An 18792-nucleotide genomic window follows, 5' to 3' on the forward strand; every position below is an offset into this window, starting at 1 on the left:
AATTTGAGAACAGATTCTTTGAGGAGTTCTTCAAAGAAAATGGTATTGCCCATGATTTCTCTTGCCCTAGAACTCCACAGCAAAATGGAGTTGTAGAGCGAAAGAATAGGACTCTACAAGAAATGGCCAGAACCATAATCAATGAAACCAATATGGCTAAGAACTTCTGGGCAGAAGCAATAAACACTGCATGTTATATTCAGAATAGAATCTCTATAAGACCTATTCTAAATAACACTCCTTATGAATTGTGGAAGAACAGAAAGCCCAACATTTCATATTTCCATCCTTTTGGATGTGTTTGTTTTATTCTGAATACTAAAGATCATCTTGGTAAGTTTGATTCTAAGGCACAAAAATGTTTCCTTCTTGGATATTCTGAACACTCTAAAGGCTACAGAGTATACAATACTGAAACATTGGTTGTAGAAGAATAAATAATATCAGATTTGATGATAAGCTTGGTCTTGAAAAGCCAAAGAAGTTTGAGAATTTTGCAGATTTAGATATTGATATATCAGAAGCTGAAGAACCAAGAAGCAAAGTTTCAAAAGCTGAAAGTCTCAGAAGCAAAGGATCAGAAGATCAAGTTGCTGCATCTTTAGAGAATCTTAGAATTTCTGAAGAACCAACAGTCAGAAGATCTTCTAGACTCACCTCAGCTCACTCAGAAGATGTGGTCCTTGGAAAGAAAGATAATCCTATCAGAACGAGAGCATTCCTTAAGAACAATGCGGAATGTCAATTAGGTCTGGTTTCTTTGATCGAGCCAACTTCTGTTGATCAAGCTCTAGAAGATCCAGACTGGATAATTGCCATGCAAGAAGAACTAAATCAGTTTACAACGAATGATGTATGGGATCTGGTTCCTAGACCAAAAGGATTTAACATCATTGGTACAAAGTGGGTTTTCAGAAATAAGCTAAGTGAGAAGGGAGAAGTGGTAAGAAACAAAGCCAGACTGGTGGCTCAGGGTTATAGTCAGCAAGAAGGTATTGACTATAGATAAACCTTTGCACCAGTGGCCAGGTTAGAATCTATTCGCTTATTAATTTCCTTTGCCACTCAACATAACATCACTCTACATCACATGGATGTTAAGAGTGCCTTCTTAAACGGCTATATAGATGAGGAAGTCTATGTCCTCCAACCTCCTGATTTTGAAGACTCTAAGTCTCCAGAACATGTTTTCAAACTTAAGAAATCATTGTATGGGTTGAAGCAAGCTCCTAGATCTTGGTATGAAAGATTAAGTTCTTTCCTTCTGAACAATGGTTTCACTAGAGGACAAGTGGATACGACTCTCTTCTGTAAAACGTCTAAGAAGGACATTTTAATTTGTCAAATTTATGTTGATGATATTATTTTTGGAACATCTAATTCTTCACTTGGAAAGGAGTTTGCTAAGTCTATGCAGGCTGAATTTGAAATGAGTATGATGGGAGAACTCAAGTATTTTCTGGGGATTCAAATCAATCAGACTTCTGATGGAACTTATGTTCATCAAACGAAGTATGTGAAAGAACTTCTAAAGAAGTTTAATCTTTCTGAAAGCAAAGAAGCCAAAACTCCTATGCATCCAACGTGTGTTCTAGGTAAGGATTAGGTAAGTAAGAAGGTAGATCAGAAGTTGTACAGAGGTATGATTGGATCTCTTATATATTTAACTGCTTCTAGACCTGACATTTTCTTCAGTGTTTGTTTGTGCGCTAGATTCCAATCAGATCCTAGAGAATCTCACTTAACTTCTTTTAAGAGAATTCTGAGGTATCAGGAAGGTACTACTAATGTTGGTTTAGTCTACAGAAGATCTAAAGAATACAACTTAGTAGGACTCTGTGATGCTGACTATGCTGGAGATAGAATTGAAAGGAAAAGTACTTCTGGAAGTTGTCAATTTCTTGGAAGTCACTTGATCTCCTGGTACAGCAAGAAGCAAGCTACGATTTCCCTCTCAACAACAGAAGCAGAATATGTTGCTGCTGCTGGTTGTAGCATACAAAGGCTCTGGATGAAGAGTCAGCTAGAAGATTATCAAATATATGAGAGTAACATTCCTATTTTTTGTGATAATACTTCTGCCATATGTTTATCTAAGAATCCTATCTTACATTCCAAAGCTAAACATATTGAGATTAAACATCATTTCATTAGGGACTATGTTCAGAAGGGTGTTCTCTCTTTAAACTTTGTGGATACAGACCATCAATGGGCTGATATCTTTACAAAACCCCTTGCTGAAGATAGGTTTAAGTTCATTCTGAAGAATATCAGTATGCATTTATGCCCAGAATGAGAAGATGAGAAGGTCTTACGTATGGCTAAGTTCTGAAATGTGTGGGATTATGTTTTTATAAGAAGTTCTGATAATGATCAATTAGAAGTTCTGATTCTGTTATTACTAACGTTTCATTATCTAAGTTGATTCAGAATCTCTTTTAAAGTAAAAACAGTTGTCACCAGTTTTCCAGAAAATGAACACGTGTTCACTATTTTTGGACAAGCATGCGTGCAGTTGAGGAGACGCCTCCCTAGGTAACCGTGCAAATCATTTCATTTTGTCACTTTATCTCTCCTAACGTCATATCTCATTAAATGCAAATTGATGTCATGTTTTTCTGTAATCATTTCATTTAAACCATATTGCATTTATTATTTTATTTTATCCAACCTTTTAAATACTCCTCTTCATTTTCATTTCATCTTTTTCACTCTCTCTCTCTTCATTCGTCCCACTCTTTCTTTTTGCATTCAACGCATAAACCCTAGTTTGTGTCTGCAACTTAGCATTTCACCATGAATCCTTCGTCTAGTTCTTCAAGCCAAGTAGAAGTTTCTTCCACTCATCTGGTTTTCAGCAAGCATGGGTATGCTCCATTGAAGACATGTTCCATTCCTACATCAGAAATGGAAGTTCTCTGTGAATCCTCAGTGGATTTTGAAAATCTGAAACTACATGGTTTCAAACCCGAAGCAAAGACAATGGCACAAGGCTGGTCAAACTACCTTAATAGATTGGTTGGACCAATTTATCTAGCTCTTGTGAAAGATTTATGGGCTCATGCAACGGTTACTCCAACTGCAATCATCTCCTTCGTGTTAGGGCATGAAGTTGTGATAACTGAGAAGTTGATAAGGAAGTTGTACAACCTGGATGATGATGAAGGAAGTACTGGTCCTCTTCATGCCAGAGTTAGTTGGCCACAGGTTGAAATACAAATATCTAATGCTTCTGGTCTTGAATCTCATCAAACTGGTGTATTGAGGCCGTTCTATCAAGTTTGGGCTGAGATTATTCTGGGATCTCTCCATCATAGAAGAAGATCGTTCTCCTCCACGTATATTAGTCCTGATCATAAATATACTCTTTTCTGCATTGGAAAAAGAATTGAACTCAACATATCCAATATTCTTTTTCAGAATCTGAAGAAGTCTATTGAAGAGTCAAGAGATGAAGAACGTGAGAAGTATCCTCACCTTCCATTCTGATCGAAAGTGATTTGATGGATTCCCTAAGGACTATTGGTACGTCCAAGTTCTTTGGAGTCATTCAAGGGCATGTTATCAATGCTTTTGATCTGCAATGGTTGGAACTTATCAGGGAGGTAACTTATGTTCCTGTAATCTTCCCAGATATTCTGAGCAGAAGAATTTCGGTTGAAGGCTTTGCTACCTTGTTCCAAGCTGAACTTAACAAGGCTGTCAAGCATTATTTGGAAGCTTTTGTAAGAACTCAATCTTCTGTTGATCCTGCATGGATTCGTGGAAGAGTACTTCCTTCTCTGGCTGACCTTCAAAAGAAGGATAAGAAGAAGCAAGAAGCAAGGCTAAAAAGAAAGGCTCAAGAAGAAGAATCCAAGCAAGCCAAGAAGCAGAGGGTCACCTTTGATCCTGTCAAAGTAAATTCCAAGGAATATCAAGAGCAGCGCATCAGGGAGTCCTTCCATGCTGAAAGAACTAACAACTTTCCCAGGCAAGTATACCAACCACCTCCTTCTGAGCCTCAAACTTCTCTTCCCATTCCAAACAATATCCAACCTCCTCCTTCTGAACCTCACAACACTTTCACCATACCAAATCCTCCCCCACCATCTCTTTCTACACCTGTCTTGAACACTACTCCACTAAATACCTATCCCCCAACTCCTTCTGATATCCCATCCTCATCAACCCTCCCCACAGACATACCATCCTCATCAACCATCTCCACAGATATTCCATCTTCTTCAACCACAGCAGTTCCGCCTTCTCTATCCCATCCCTTACCTACCAGAAAATCCAACCCATACTGTCTCCTCTACCCTGAATACAAATTCACCTTCAACCCTCCTGAACCTGAACCTCATATCTACCTGGAGTTGTTCAGACATGAAGTTGTCCGTAGGCTGGATCTCTTGAGAGATGCCTTCTTCAATGACCTTGATGATGTTTCTACTAGAAACCTTTGGAGAAGCTTTCGCCGAGATTTTCAGGTTGGAGCTATGGCTGTTCAGAAGAGACTAGTGGTTGTTGCACCTGGTTATGCTGGATATCTTCTAGAAGTTGATGATGGAAAATACTTTCATCCCATCAGAAACAGGAGATCTCTTGAGGAGAAGATGTTTGTTGATGAATTGCTGGATAATCCTTGCAGGGATATTATGGTCTGGAGACCTAAGTATCCAGTTCTGACTGGAGACTTCAAGTCACTATTTGACTTTATGAGGGAGAATCCTTCTGAGGATGGCCCAAATATAGTCATTCCGGAAGTTGAAGGTCCTTCTGCCCCAAGGAATCTTGCTGCCATTCTTCAAGCTCTTGAGAATGGAGATTCTGATCTTCCTGCTCCAGAATATGAAAAAGATGCTTCTATGGGAGAAGCTGATGCTGAAGATCATCCTGCTGAGACTATTCCTGTTGAGGAAAATCAAGTTGATGATCTCACAATGGAAGCTGCGGTTGTGAATGATGTCCCTATGGACAGAAGTTCTAAAACCTCTTCTGGTGAACCCTCTCTTCTGGCGAAGACTCTAGAGGTTATTCAGAAGAACCAGGCTGAGATGGCTTCTCGAATGGACAAGCAAGATGATATCAACACTAAGTTCCGCTCCTTCATGGTGAGGCAGACTGAGAGCAATGTTGGGATTCATGAGATGCTGGTCAAGATTATGTCTAAGCTAGGGTCGTCTTAGTCCTTTGTGTCTTAGTTGTTTCTTTGTTTCTTGCATCTGTCTTCTATGCATCTTCCTTGTATTTTCTGATAATTCTCTTTTTCTATCAATGGAAATTATCCTCTTTTCTCTCATATTATTTTGTTTTTCATCTGAATCTTTTGTGTTTTTGATGTTATGAAAAAAAGGGGGAGAAATTGTGATAAATGATCAGATTTATTTTATCAGTTGCTGGGAGAAAGTCTCTACATTTCTAACAGAACTTGCAAGTTCTATGTCTATTGAGTGTTTTGCAGGATTGAAGAAAAATCTTAAAGCTCAACATGAGAAGCAAAGACATGAGGAAAAGCAATTTTGTATGGAAACAAGCTCATGGAAAATTGAAGCAAGCTGAGTGCTGTGAAGCTTCAAGATCAAAAGCAATAAGGAAGAATGTTATGATATTCTGATGATAGAATATGCTCTAACACATTCTTATTCCTTATATGTTCTGATGCATGTTTTAGTTCTAAATATACTTTGAAACATTATTGTTTTTGCTCTGATACATATTATATGTTCTGATACATATTTTATGTTCTGATTCATTCATGCTCTGACTTTTGTCGTTTAGTTTGTTCTGTAATATTTCAGGAAGTAGAGATGCTCTGATAATGCTCTGGTACATTCAACAATGTTCTGATACAATCTAGCATGCAATGATTCAAGAAGAAATTCAAGCTCTAAAGCTGTCCTATGGAAGCAAGAAGCAGAAGCTGTGAATGTTCTGAAGATCTAAGCATATGTGATCGTCTCAACTGAAATGGAAAATACTCAGGGAAGTATTTTATTTATAAATTTTCTTCCAGTATTTATTTCAGGGGGAGATTGTTAATCTCAGGGGGAGACATATTCACACACTGTGTTTATATGCTTATGCTATAGCTGTGTAATTGTCTTTAGCCGTCTGATATTCTGATTGCAAATTCATATCATTTATATATGTTTTTGTCATCATCAAAAAGGGGGAGATTGTTAGAACAAGATTTGTTCTGATCAATATTCTTAGTTTTGATGATAACAATGTATATGAATTTTGTATGAGATAATGTGGTACTCTAATACTACGCAATTTCCATTTCTGGAATTACAAAAAGAGTATGCACAAAATCAGCGCAAGAAGCACTGACTCAGAAGGTTCAGCATGCAACATCAGAACATGGTATGGAAAGACATCAGAAGATGGTCAAGCAGAATCAGAACATGGTCTATGGAAGCATCAGAAGAACTTGAGATCAGAAGTAGAAGCACTGAAGTTCTCATGGTATCACGCTAAGAAGCACTTCAAGGTCAAAAGACAAGAAGATGCTCTGCACCAAGCTGTTTGACTCTGATGATATTCAAACGTTGTTTACACAAACATCAGATCAGAAGCAAGTACAAGATGGCAGGCTACGCTGACTGACAAAAGGAACGTTAGAAGCTATTAAAGGCAACATCAGTAGACACAGCGAAAGCAAGGCTCGAGGTAGTTGACAAAAGAGTGAAACATTAAATGCAATGCTGTACAGATTACTCAAAGCATTAAATGCTCCCAACGGTCATCTTCTCAAATGCCTATATATTGAAGTTCTGATGAGAAGCTGATAATAACACTTGCGCAAAAATACAGAAACGTTGTCAAATTCAAAAGCTCTCAAAAACTTCATCATCAACCTCACTACATTGCTGTTGTAATATCTTAGTGAGATTAAGCTTAAACTTAATAGAAAATCACAGTTGTGATAATAGCTTAGTTAAGAAGCATTGTAACTCTTAAACAAATTTGTTTACATTAAGTTGTAAGAACTAGAGTGATTAGGTTGTTGATCAGAATACTCTAGAAAGTCTTAGAGGGTATCTAAGCAGTTTGTTCCTAGAGTGATCAGGTTGTGATCAGTACAGTCTAGAAGACTTAGAAATTGTCTAAGTGGAAAACCATTGTAATCTTGTGTGATTAGTGGATTAAATCCTCAGGTGAGGTAAATCACTCCAAGGGGGTGGACTGGAGTAGTTTAGTTAACAATGAACCAGGATAAAAATCATTGTGCAAATAGTTTTTATCTTATAAGTTTTAAAGCTACACTTATTCAAACCCCCTTTTCTAAGTGTTTTCTATCCTTCAAAGAAGACATTGACGATTACAGTGTTTAAAAAACAACATTGAAAACCGATCAATCAAACCAAACCATTTGAACAAAACCGGTTAGTTTGGTTTTCCAATTTTAAAAAATATCTTAAAAATTGAATCAAACTAAAACGATATAGATATCATTGATTCAGATTTTTTTGACCAAAAATAAATTCAAATCGATCGTATTACACCCCTACTTATTAGTTTCGTGTTTTAAAATGTTATAATATCTACAACATTAATTAAATATAAAAATATGACATTTATAATTTACAAAGCTCAACCTCCAAAATAAGGAGCCCCTCTTTTTCAGGCTATGTATAATGGAATCATTAATATATTTTTACTTGTGTAGTGGAAGCACTTGATTGAAAGAATGTTGAGAAGTGGTTGATACACTTGGATTGGATGGAATAGAAAATTTTGGGCAGACTTGAGAAATTGTGAATTTGGGAGAATTAGAGAAGTAGCTTAGAAAGTAATTTGATATGTTTTACTATAAACGAGAAAACTGGGAGAACCAACATGTATTAAACTAAAAACTCATCTAGAGATATATTTTTGCATTTTCTTATCGAGATGCATCTCTATATTATTTTTTTGTTAACATGAGACTATGGCTCACTTACGAATGAATATGGTGTGGATGGAGTGCGTTTGTAAATGCATACCCATATTCTAGGAACATTAATTTTTGTTTTTCACAAGGGTGCAATAAGCAATCTTCAATTGTATAGCATAGTGAAAAAATGAGTTATCATGTAAATTTTAATTGACGTTGAAAATACCTCAACAAGATTCCACTTTCACCATATGCCAAATCTTGTATTCCTTATCTTCATATGTTTACTGAAATCCAAGAACATTCTCCTCACCTGCTTGCTTACTAACAATTCATATGTTTACAGAAATGATTGCCATGCAACACAGTCTTAATAAATAAATAAATGTGTTTACATCGATAATCCAATCAGTAGTTAATAACAAAATATGAATGTAGGAGAAAAGGAGAAAAATGACTCGAGTAATGAGTTATACAGTGATAGTAGTATTCATAAGCAAGCAAGTCGATAGTTTTAAGGTAAGTGGTTTTAGCAAAGGTCTTAACTTGAAGTTGCTCAGAGTCGCCTAACAAAGGCGCATCGATTTTATATTGACTTAACTATTAAACAAGACATTTGTTCAAAAATGCTTTATAGGTAAAACAAAGAATTGGATAAAATTTTCACTTTGCTCATTATTCGCAGAGTCAACCCATTGAGGAAAATGTTGACAGTGCATTTGCGTGATCTGATGAGAGGGCGCTTAGAAGTGGTCGCATTTGTTGGCCGTATAATGAAATTAGATGACAAAAAGCTCTGCCTACAAGAGCTTTGACTTCAGATGTTTCAATAGGTGATGTCACCACTTGAGCAAAAATATTAACTATGTCAGGGATAAGGGAAACGATCTGCATTGCATTTAAAAATGGACAAGCATAGTTAGTTAGGACAATATTACTGCTTAACGAACACCAAAACAAAGAAAGAATCTCAATTTCTAACCGGAAACAATTACCAGTGGATTTGATGAGAATATAAGGGCGGAGAGACAACTATAGACAGCCATGGACTCCTCATGGTCTTCTTTCAAAGGAAGAACACTCAACAAAACAGGAAGAACCTAGAACCGAGACATGCATAGACAACATCCAATAAGAAAACATTTACCGAGTACAAACAACAAAATTAGAGGTGCAACATGCTATAAGTTGATAAATTCATATTTAATTGAGCGGAAAGTAATACAGATAAAGCAGGAAACCACCTGATTTAAAGGAACAGACTCAGGGTGCACCATAATCATCTTTGCCACAGCAGCGGCTGCATTATCCCTCACTGCATGATCAGGCTCAGACTCATCAAACAAGGGGCGAAGCCCACGTAATATGTTGTCGAAGTATCTAGTATTGGATTAAAGAAAATGCAAGGTATACAAGATTGAACCATAAAAACAGGATATGTCTCAAAAATTGATAGACATAAATAATCATGTAAGCCAACCCTCATAAGCTAACCTAAAATAATAGAAAGATTAGTGTATATCAGTCAAAAGGGTAGCATGAACAGGATACTTCAAAGCTGAATCGCCACCATTTTTGCACAACTCCCCAACACAATATGCGGCGTTCCATCTATTTGCCACATCAGATGACGCTAATTCTGTAAGCACCGTAGGCATTACTCGCTGAGAAAATAATATCACATTTTACAAAACAAACAATTCTCAGAATTCTAAAATTTATAAAATAAAATTAAAAATCCAAAAAAGGCAACAGAATTACATCCACATAGTCTGCAATAGGAAAACCCATGTTCTCAGCAACTTCAGCAAGGACCCCAACAACCCTGTTCCTATCTCGAGGGGGACGGGAAGCTTTCTGCATTTCAAAGTGAGAACATTAGTTTATGATTTAATTCTACATTCTAAGTGTACAACTTTTTGGTTGCAAACTCACTGCAAATTTCATCAAATGATCAAATAGATTTACAAAAATGGGAGCAAATTGAGCACCCATGGCCTTTGCAAATGCAGGAATAAGATCAGAAACTGCATCCATAAGAACTTCATCATGTGACCTATCTTCGTCATCAATTTCACTGTCTGACTCTATCTGCTGACAAGCAGATTGCTCCTGGAGCAACAGTGAAGTTGCATGTACAAGCTTGGGCAAGTCTGGTATAAAAAAATCTCACATTAGCCTTAGCTCAGAAAAATAACATTAGGCGATAGGTAACTCGATGCTTACATGGCTCAAGAGTTGCATAGCCATAATCTCTAATGATGTCAGTCACATTAGTGCAAGCTTGAGCAACCACTTCCTTGTATTCATCCTCAACCATAGTCTTGATGAAAGTATTCATCACAGTATCTGTGGAATCAACAAGACAAAATATTTAAAATCAACAGCTCATGATGACAATAACACAATTTTAAAAAATTGCTTTTCCAGACCCCAATTAATGCTCTCACCAAGAATTTCTTTTGCTTTGGCAGACCCCTCCTGAAAAGTAAGGGTAGTGTCATTTTGATGTAAGAAAAATGCTTAGAACAAAAGAGCGAGCATTTAAATTCAGAGAAAACACATTTTGTCACATACTATGTGGTGGCCCTCTCATGATAATCATGAAAAGCAAAACAATGGCTGACTAACCAAAATGGATACTCACACTGATAGTGAGTTAGAAAGAAGTAGGTTTATGAGAAACGTGTCAAACTTTTGGTCTAGACTTCTAGTAGAGCACTTAGCTGGTACAGTTGTCTAGATGCTTTAAGAAGCTTATACAGTTCCTAGCTAGCAATTCTGGTATAGTTAGTTAGCATTAGTTAATTATTAGCACTTATCTACTAGAATCGACAATTTTAGATCAAGTTTACAGCCAGCAACTCTTAGATTCTGTCTAAACTTTTCTCTCACATTCTATCTTTCCTTTACTTTCCCGCGTGTGGTATTTGTAATATAACGGTAAAAGTTAAAACTCAACTTAAGTATGGTAAACATAAAGAGTTAAATTTTGAAAAAGGAAATGGTGAAATGAGAAAAGAAGCAAGGGAGCATTGATTTACATTTTGGCTTTGGAATATTGCATGGGCTGCAGTTAAAGTATCTGCAGTTAAAATCAAATATACATCAGTATTCAATGATTATAATATATACATAGTCAATAAATAAAACTGAGAAATTTGAGAGCACATATAACATGGACATAAGTGCATATATGAATCCTTGTGAGTAAAAAAGGTAAAATATCATGAAAAACGGTCAGCTTACTTCCACTGATTATTTCTTAATGGTTTGAGTGCTAGGTTTAATGTATCGGCATGGGATTATTGGGTCTGAGTTATTAAGAACAATTTTAAACACATTTTTATGCTGAAACAACCAGAAACAAATACTTAAGAAAAGTATAAGAATCATGTCATGCATTAACAGCACGAAACAAACTGCAGAAAACAAGAGTAGTCAAAACAAATAAACACAGGTAAAATAAAAGGAAAGTAATTTCCACCTACATTTTAAACCAGTGATTGCCTGAAGTCTAACATCATCATGAAAATGACAGGAGTGTTTAACCAAGATTCTTAGTGTCTCCTCCAAATAGCTTATCATGATTTAAGAAATCAAATATTAACTTTTAGTGTTGATTTCTGTCATAGAGGAATAACTATAGAAAAGAAAGTAAAAAGTAATCCAGCCAAAGGATACGGAGCATAAGAGATGGCTGTATGCTGTGCAAATAAACCAAGGGCCTGGGTTGCAGCTACCTTTTCATCCAATACTCCAGTTTGAATACTTATATTACGAACCCTTGCCTCGTCATGGGCTTCATCGTCAGATGAAACTCCTTCAAATCCATTGGCAACCTCAGCGTTGCAATCATCAATGTCAATAGCAGAGTCATCATTAAGATTGCAGGAAGTAAATGCAAGAGGCACAACAAGAGGGAGATACTGTTTACCAATAAAAAATTTCACCAGTAAGAGTGAGCATGATATAGGAATTACATTAAGTCAATATAAATGCAAGAGGCACAACATGAGAAAGATCCTGTTTACAAATACAAATTTTCACTAGAAAGAGCAAGCATGATATTGAGTCAACATAAACAGACCTGTGCGAAACTGTCACCCAAAATCTCAGCAATATTGCTGAAGAATCCGTGAGTGTACTCCCGAAGCTCACTATACTCCAAACCAAACCCCTAAAAATAACAAAAGAAATCATATTATTCCAGTAAGAAGGTAAAATGCAAAATCAGAAACAGTGTTAAGTTTAAAGGTAATTACAGAAATTGCAGCTTCTATATAAGGAGGTAATATTGGTTCCATTCTCGTTTTCCCTAGAGACATTGCAACCATTCCAACTAGTTTTGTTGCTCTTGCACGTGAACGGAGATCCTCATCATTAGTTAGCACAATGAAGTTTTTCATCAACTCTAATACCCTTTCAGCATAAGGAAAGAAAGCTTGCTTTGCAGCAGAAGCAATAGAAACAATAGCAGACTGCAAGGGTGTCAAGGAGGAAAGTAAAGATTTAAATATCATAACAAGTACTTAAAAGATGTTTCAACGTAATTATAGCAATCTTTACAGCAAACAGAATCCTCTCCATACCATGCATGTTTCTTTTAAAATGCGAGAACTGTTTTGGAGAGATGCTAAAAGCCTTGCCATTAACGAATCTAGAAAGGGAAGGATTTCATGACCAATGTTCTCACAAAAAGCAGCCAAAGCATAATATGACTTTTCCTGCATAAATTAAATGCAATGCTCTTAAGTGCAAACATTTTGTTTGGTAGTAGCAGATCATCTATTATTCTATTATATTGATAAACCATTCCCATCTCCAAATGTATACCTTCACTTCAACAGATGCATCATCAAGAGCGTTTAAAATGCAGGGAAGGACACTCTCATAATGGGACACGATTTCAGGCTGTAAGTACTCAGCAAATTGACGCAAAGCAAAAGAAGCTGCTACTCTGACCATTTGTTCGGGATCCCTGAGAGCGGCCAGGACAATATGGAGAACAGGCTCCAGATTTTGTTTCAAGAGTTCCAAACAACCTTCAGAAATGACACCCAATGCAGTAACGGCTGCTTCTCGAAACTTTGGGTTTGCATTTTGATAGCTTACAGAAGCAAATTCAAGAACAGGTGGGAAAACATGCATTGGGATGTTCAAAGCCATTGTATCAATAACTTTTGCAGCAGCTCGATCAGGTGCAAGATCATCATCTTCGTCTTCATTGGTTGATTCAGCAAGCAAAGGGCATAAAACATATAAGATAGGGATGACCAGCTTATGCTTTTCCAAAATATTGGACTTGTACTTTGCCAACCAAGAAATAATCTGAATTGCCTGTTAAATAAAGCCAGTAACATTAAGTTAGTGAGCAAAACAATTTTGAAAGCAAGGGTATAAAAAGTCATGGCGGTATGCATTATGATCCAAACCAACCTGATGGCATGTGTTAGACTCCAAAGTTTGAGTTGAGCAAACCTCAAGCGAGAACTGTACTATGGATTTGACTGAATCTCCAAGAAGAGGTGCAGGAGATTTAAGCAACCCATCGAAAATTTCAAAAGCAAATATGGCAACATCTTCTTCTCCAGAGGCAAGGGACTGTCTTGATACATGTAAGATGCTTGGAATAAACTCACGAAACCTAATCTGTATATGATAAAATTGAAGTTATCAAAACTTGAAGTAAACACAACAATATAAGAAGCAATACACTGAACTGAAAAGTTGATTACAAGCCTCTAACCAATTTCATTGTAGCTTGAATGCAATGGATAATAAAGCATCACTGTTGAGTTACTAATACCACCTATGATGTCTAACATCATGAGAAAATATTATTGCTGGGTGAGAAGTTATTTCAGATAACACATGCAGCGTTTTATTTTAAAAATTACTACAGCTCATGCTGGTGCAAAATATTGAACAGTGAGCACAACAATTTTTCACTGAGACCCTATAAGTTAAGTTAAATTCCAAAAAATGCTGATTGTCTAAGAAACAATTCATAACATTGTCACTAACACCAACAAAGTAAATTAAATACCTAAAAATGCTGATTGTCTAAGAAGCCATTCATAATAAATAAAACTCCTAATATCCTTCCTGTGTCAACATACTTCTGGGGGGTCCTACGACAATTCCTTGACTAGCATAAGCTCAACAAAAAAAAATTTAGAAGTCCTATGAAATATCAAAGAGTATTTGATACTTAAATTTAATGCATATTTTCCTGGAAGAGTTGACATTGTTAAGCATTGTTTGTTCTTATTCTCCTTCATTTTACCTTTTTTCTAATGGTTCTTGTTAGTTAGAATATACAGATATGTTCTTATATTCTAACAGTTCTATAACGCGAGTTGATTGCAATAAAGAAATTTAATTCAATTCTATCAATGTGTCACTTTTAGGATGTATCGTTATGATAGTTTCGGATAAAACAAGGACAATTGTTTTTTCTGCTAGCTAGCCGATTAGTAGATCACTTAGAGGTGGTTGATTAGTATTAATTTCTGAATTTAAAACAAAAATCCTTCAACAAATACTGGCTGGCAATGAAATGCACAAAGCTTACTAACAAGAAGAAAAAAAATACAAAAATTTAACAGAAACAATAAACATTTCAATCACACGAACAACACAGACATACGTACCACTTCATCCCCATCATGAGTGACTTCCATAAAAGATCGCACTGCCCTGGCAAAATTTAGCGCAGTTTTTCATAAGCAAAAACAGAAAACTCTAATAAATCATTTCTTTCAAGTTCGTACGCATATACACTTACTTGAGAGCAGCAACTCGAACCCGGTTGCTAGTCTCATCCTGCAAACACTCAAGTAAAAGAGCTTGCAGATCCGCCAAATGCGGCCGAAAAGCATTCCCAACCGTTTCAGTTAACGAGCTAAACAGAATCAATGCCACCTAACAACATTCCAAAATCAACAAAACTAGATCAAATTCTATTACAGATTTCACAATAGCAACATCAAATAATGAATAATGAAATATCCAAGTAAAATCAAACATACATAGTTGTTCTAATCTCACTACAATACATCTACATGTACACTTACCTCACGTTGATTCTCTTGAGGACTCTGACTACTATGAATGAGAAACGGAAATAACTCCGGCCACTCGCCGGACGGAACGGCGTACTTCGCAACAATGCTAACAACATTCGCACTCGCTTTCCTAACCGGAGGACTGCAATTAACAAGATTAATTGATTGATTAGGTAATTAATTGATTGATTAGGTGATTAATTGATGATTTAGAACCTGTGTTCTAGGGTAATGCTTTGGATGAGTGAATCTTTGACGAGTTGTTTATCGTGAGGAGAGAGTTTGGACCAATGACCGGTGAGTTTTTTACGGAGGAGAACGGCGGCGAGTTGGCGGACGTTAGGGGTTTTGACGGTGCGTAATTGGAGAATGAGAGCGGGGACGACTTGAGGATCATTGGCGAGGCGTTCGATTTGGTCTTCAGCTTGACGGCGAGCGTCGTTGTCCGGCGTCAGAAACTGGATCAGCAGAAGCTCCAGAGACTGCGCCATCGCTGAGTATATCGCCTCTGAGGGTTTTGCTTTGAAGTGGAATAGAGAGGAAAAGGTAAAATGAATGACTTTCGAAATTTCGGCTATTTATACCATCTCACAGACTTTTGGTGTGAAATTCCGAAAAAGCTTTCCGTTTTTAGAACCAGTCATTCTATTTTATTTTAGGAAAATACTATTTGTTACGAAGGAACAAATAGAAGAATGGCAAGAATTACACTAAACCCACCCCATGTTTCCGTATAGAGCTATGCTACTGGGTACGAAGCGAAACACACGAAGGCAAAATGTTTAGTTAGAAAAAAATATAAACGTGGCATTATACGGAAACATGGGGTGGGTTTAGTGTAATTCTTGCCATTCTTCTATTTGTTCCTTCGTAACAAATAGTATTTTCCTTCCGTATAATGCCACGTTTATATTTTTTTCTAACTAAACATTTTGCCTTCGTGTGTTTCGCTTCGTACCCAGTAGCATAGCTCTTTATTTTATTTCATAATTGAATATAAATTCTATTTTCTTTTTTAAATTAATATTTTCAGATATGTATTTGTGTAAAATGTCTTGCTGTGTTTTTTTATTTAATATTAGGTGTATCTGAATAGGAAATTTGTGCATCAACAATACAACAAATAGGTAAATATTAATAATGTCTCTATTGAAAAAAGAAAATTGAAAATAGAAAAACGATTAAAGTAAACAATTTAAATATACAATTAAAAATCAAATTAAGTCTAAATTTTTTTGGATTTTTTCAAAAATATAAAAACAAAAAATAAATCAAATAATATAGAAAATCAAAGAAATTAGAGTTTTGATCCCTGATTTTTTTCCTCTAAAATGATCCGGTGAAATTTCTATTCAAATTTAATTTTTTAGAAAATCGAGTTTTTTACGATAGGTCGCGTAAAGGCCAAAAACACATGAACGCAAAGGGCAGAATACGAAGATACGGTTCCTATGATTCTAATATTGGATAAAATCGACACAGAGTCACCATCAACAACGTCAATTTCAATGAAAAACGTGTAGTAAATTGGATCAAAGGTATTTTCCAAAATACATCTCCGAATTTAATATAGAAAATTTCTGAGATGCATCTTCATATCAATTTTTGGCAAAAACGGGGTAGTTGCTTGATTTATGAAGGATGAGATGATTTAAGGTGCGTCTGAAATGTATCTCTAAAAAATTTGAGAGTAATTTTGGATTTGCAGAGGTGTGAACCACGCCACAAGAGAGTGAAAAAAAATTGCCAAAATTTATGGTACAAGACCAAAGAAGTTGGTTCCACACAAACAAAAAGGACAAAAAGAGAGGTGAAGAGCCAAAAATTTCTACAATTTTATTTGGAAGTTCGGAGGGAAGGGGGATTAAAAAAATAACCTTTTAAAATAATATAGAAAATTTTTTAATATTTTTTGAAAAATAAAATTTGTTTAGAATGGTAAAATAATGATCATCATTAATATATTTTGTTTTTGAAATTGTTTTTGTAATACTAAAACATTAGAATTATAACCGAATAATTTCTCTATAAACACACCAAAACTATCATTCAATACAAATTTTAAATTTTCAAATTTACAGGATTTTTGATGATACGAAAGAAAAAAAAACCTCCAAAACTCATTCAACAAAAATCTTTCTATTCTTCTCACCTAATCCTTCTTATTTTTTAAAATCTTCCCCTCTCTTCCTCTCCCTAACATTAGCCTAAGAAAAAGAGAATATCTTGACTATAAAAAAAATTAAAAATGGGAAAGGAATACCTATTTTTCCATATACCCTATAGAATACAAAGAAAATTAAATGATATGAAATAGAATGGAATATCCATCAATTATTCTCAAATTCAAACAATAGAATTTCATTTTTTTTTACCACTTCATTTGTATCTTAAAATTTATTGAATAATCAGGGCAAATAATTTATTATATAAACCTATTACATTTATTATTCAATGAATCTATAAACTAATTATTTTTTATAAATAGGACCTTATAAATTAAGCAGAAATGTACTGCGAGAAAGCAAAAAGGTCATGAATCATTTATGTCTTTTGAATAGTTGATTTTGTGAGTGCAAGATGTGTTTTAAGTGATGTCAAAACTTGCTGCTAAATATTGGATGTGTCTCAAGTCAATCATACAAATTAGGATGCTTCAATATACTAAAAGCCAGCAAATTTGAAAGTTCCAAGCTCACAGGTCGACCTACACAGGATGTGAGTCGACTCACACAGTGAAAGACTCGGTCTACTGGGTTTTTGAGGTCTTCAGGTCGACCTACAAGAACCTCAGGTCGACGCATAGAATTTTAGGTAAATCTCGGGTTTAATCAGGTCGACCCTCAGGGCGACTCATTCTGGGATGCTTGTTTGGTCAGCATGCATTGACGCATGGCCCTGTTTAGGTCTGAAGGATAGAAAAACACTTAGAAAGGGGGGTCTGAATAAGTGTGACTTTAAAAACTCTTAAGATAAAAACAATGAACACAATATTTTTATCCTGGTTCGTTGTTAACGAAACTACTTCAGTCCACCCCCTTAGAGTGATTTACATCAACTGAGGATTTAATCCACTAATCAATCTTGATTACAATGGTTATCCACTTAGAAACACTTTAAGTCTTCTAGAGTATACTGATCACACCTTGATCACTCTAGGAAATCAACACTTAGAAACTTCTAAGTCTTCTAGAGTTTACTGATCACAACTTGATCACTCTAGGAACCTTTTACAAATCAATGTAAAATAATTGTTTACAAGAGTATTGAAATGCTTCTTAGAAAGCTATAATCAGAAGTGTCATATTTCTCTTATGTTCTAAGCTTAACTCTCACTAAATATTATAATTAAAGTGAGGTTGGAGATGAAGTTCGTATGAATTGATTTCAGCAGCGTTTCTTTAAGTTTACAAGAATTGTTATTATGCTTCTGATCAGAACTTCATATATATAGGCATTTGAGAAGATGACCGTTGGAATGCATTTAATGTGTTGCGTGTCTGGACAGCTTTGCATTTAATATTTTCACTGTTTTGTCAACTACCTCAGCCATGCTTTTCTCTGTTATTACTGACTTTGCCTTTTGTAGCTTCAACGTTCCTTTTGTCAGTCAGAGATTAGACTTCGTGGCCTGTCATCTAGTACTAACTTCTGATCTCAGATTTTGAGAATACAACGTTTGAATAATCAGAATCAGAGTTACAGCTTGGTGCAGAGCATTTTCTTGTCTTCTGACTTTGAAGAGTTTTTAGCGTGATACCACAAGAACTTTAGTGCTTCTGCTTCTGATCTCAAGTTCTTCTGATGCTTCATAGACCATGTTCTAATTCTGCTTGACCATCTTCTGATGTCTTGCGA

General features: G+C 35.7%; 1 protein-coding gene across 3 annotated transcripts; it reads right to left on the minus strand.

The window, feature by feature from the left end:
- Positions 1-8216: 8216 nt before the first annotated feature.
- On the minus strand, positions 8217-15527 carry LOC131645180 (uncharacterized). 3 transcript variants are annotated; one of them, XM_058915842.1, is made up of 20 exons: positions 15151-15525; positions 14944-15076; positions 14655-14791; positions 14521-14566; positions 13304-13516; positions 12701-13204; positions 12457-12591; positions 12130-12345; positions 11955-12044; positions 11549-11793; positions 11356-11444; positions 10909-10949; positions 10297-10345; positions 10091-10213; positions 9800-10017; positions 9626-9721; positions 9416-9528; positions 9109-9244; positions 8860-8964; positions 8217-8752 (listed from the first exon to the last, which is right to left on the minus strand). In XM_058915842.1, the coding sequence occupies exons 1-20, from the start codon at positions 15423-15425 to the stop codon at positions 8552-8554; spliced, it is 3165 nt and encodes a 1054-aa protein (XP_058771825.1). In that variant the 5' UTR covers positions 15426-15525; the 3' UTR covers positions 8217-8551. The 3 variants fall into 3 exon arrangements, 2 of the variants coding, with proteins under 2 accessions (XP_058771825.1, XP_058771826.1); XM_058915843.1 differs by having other exon boundaries at positions 10315-10345; positions 15151-15524; XR_009296886.1 differs by lacking the exons at positions 8217-8752; positions 8860-8964 and having other exon boundaries at positions 9198-9244; positions 9416-9503; positions 15151-15527.
- Positions 15528-18792: the final 3265 nt, after the last annotated feature.

Source organism: Vicia villosa, linkage group LG1, assembly GCF_029867415.1.
Source record: "Vicia villosa cultivar HV-30 ecotype Madison, WI linkage group LG1, Vvil1.0, whole genome shotgun sequence".
NCBI lineage: Eukaryota > Viridiplantae > Streptophyta > Magnoliopsida > Fabales > Fabaceae > Vicia > Vicia villosa.

Excerpts from the sequence above, each read along its gene's own strand:
- LOC131645180 (XM_058915842.1), bottom strand. The coding sequence starts at position 15,425 with ATGGCGCAGTCTCTGGAGCTTCTGCTGATCCAGTTTCTGACGCCGGAC. Across the intron at positions 9,245-9,415 it reads GGTGGCGATTCAGCTTTGAA|ATACTTCGACAACATATTAC; the intron begins GTATCCTGTTCA and ends ATCCAATACTAG. Across the intron at positions 8,965-9,108 it reads AGTCTGTTCCTTTAAATCAG|GTTCTTCCTGTTTTGTTGAG; the intron begins GTGGTTTCCTGC and ends TCTCGGTTCTAG.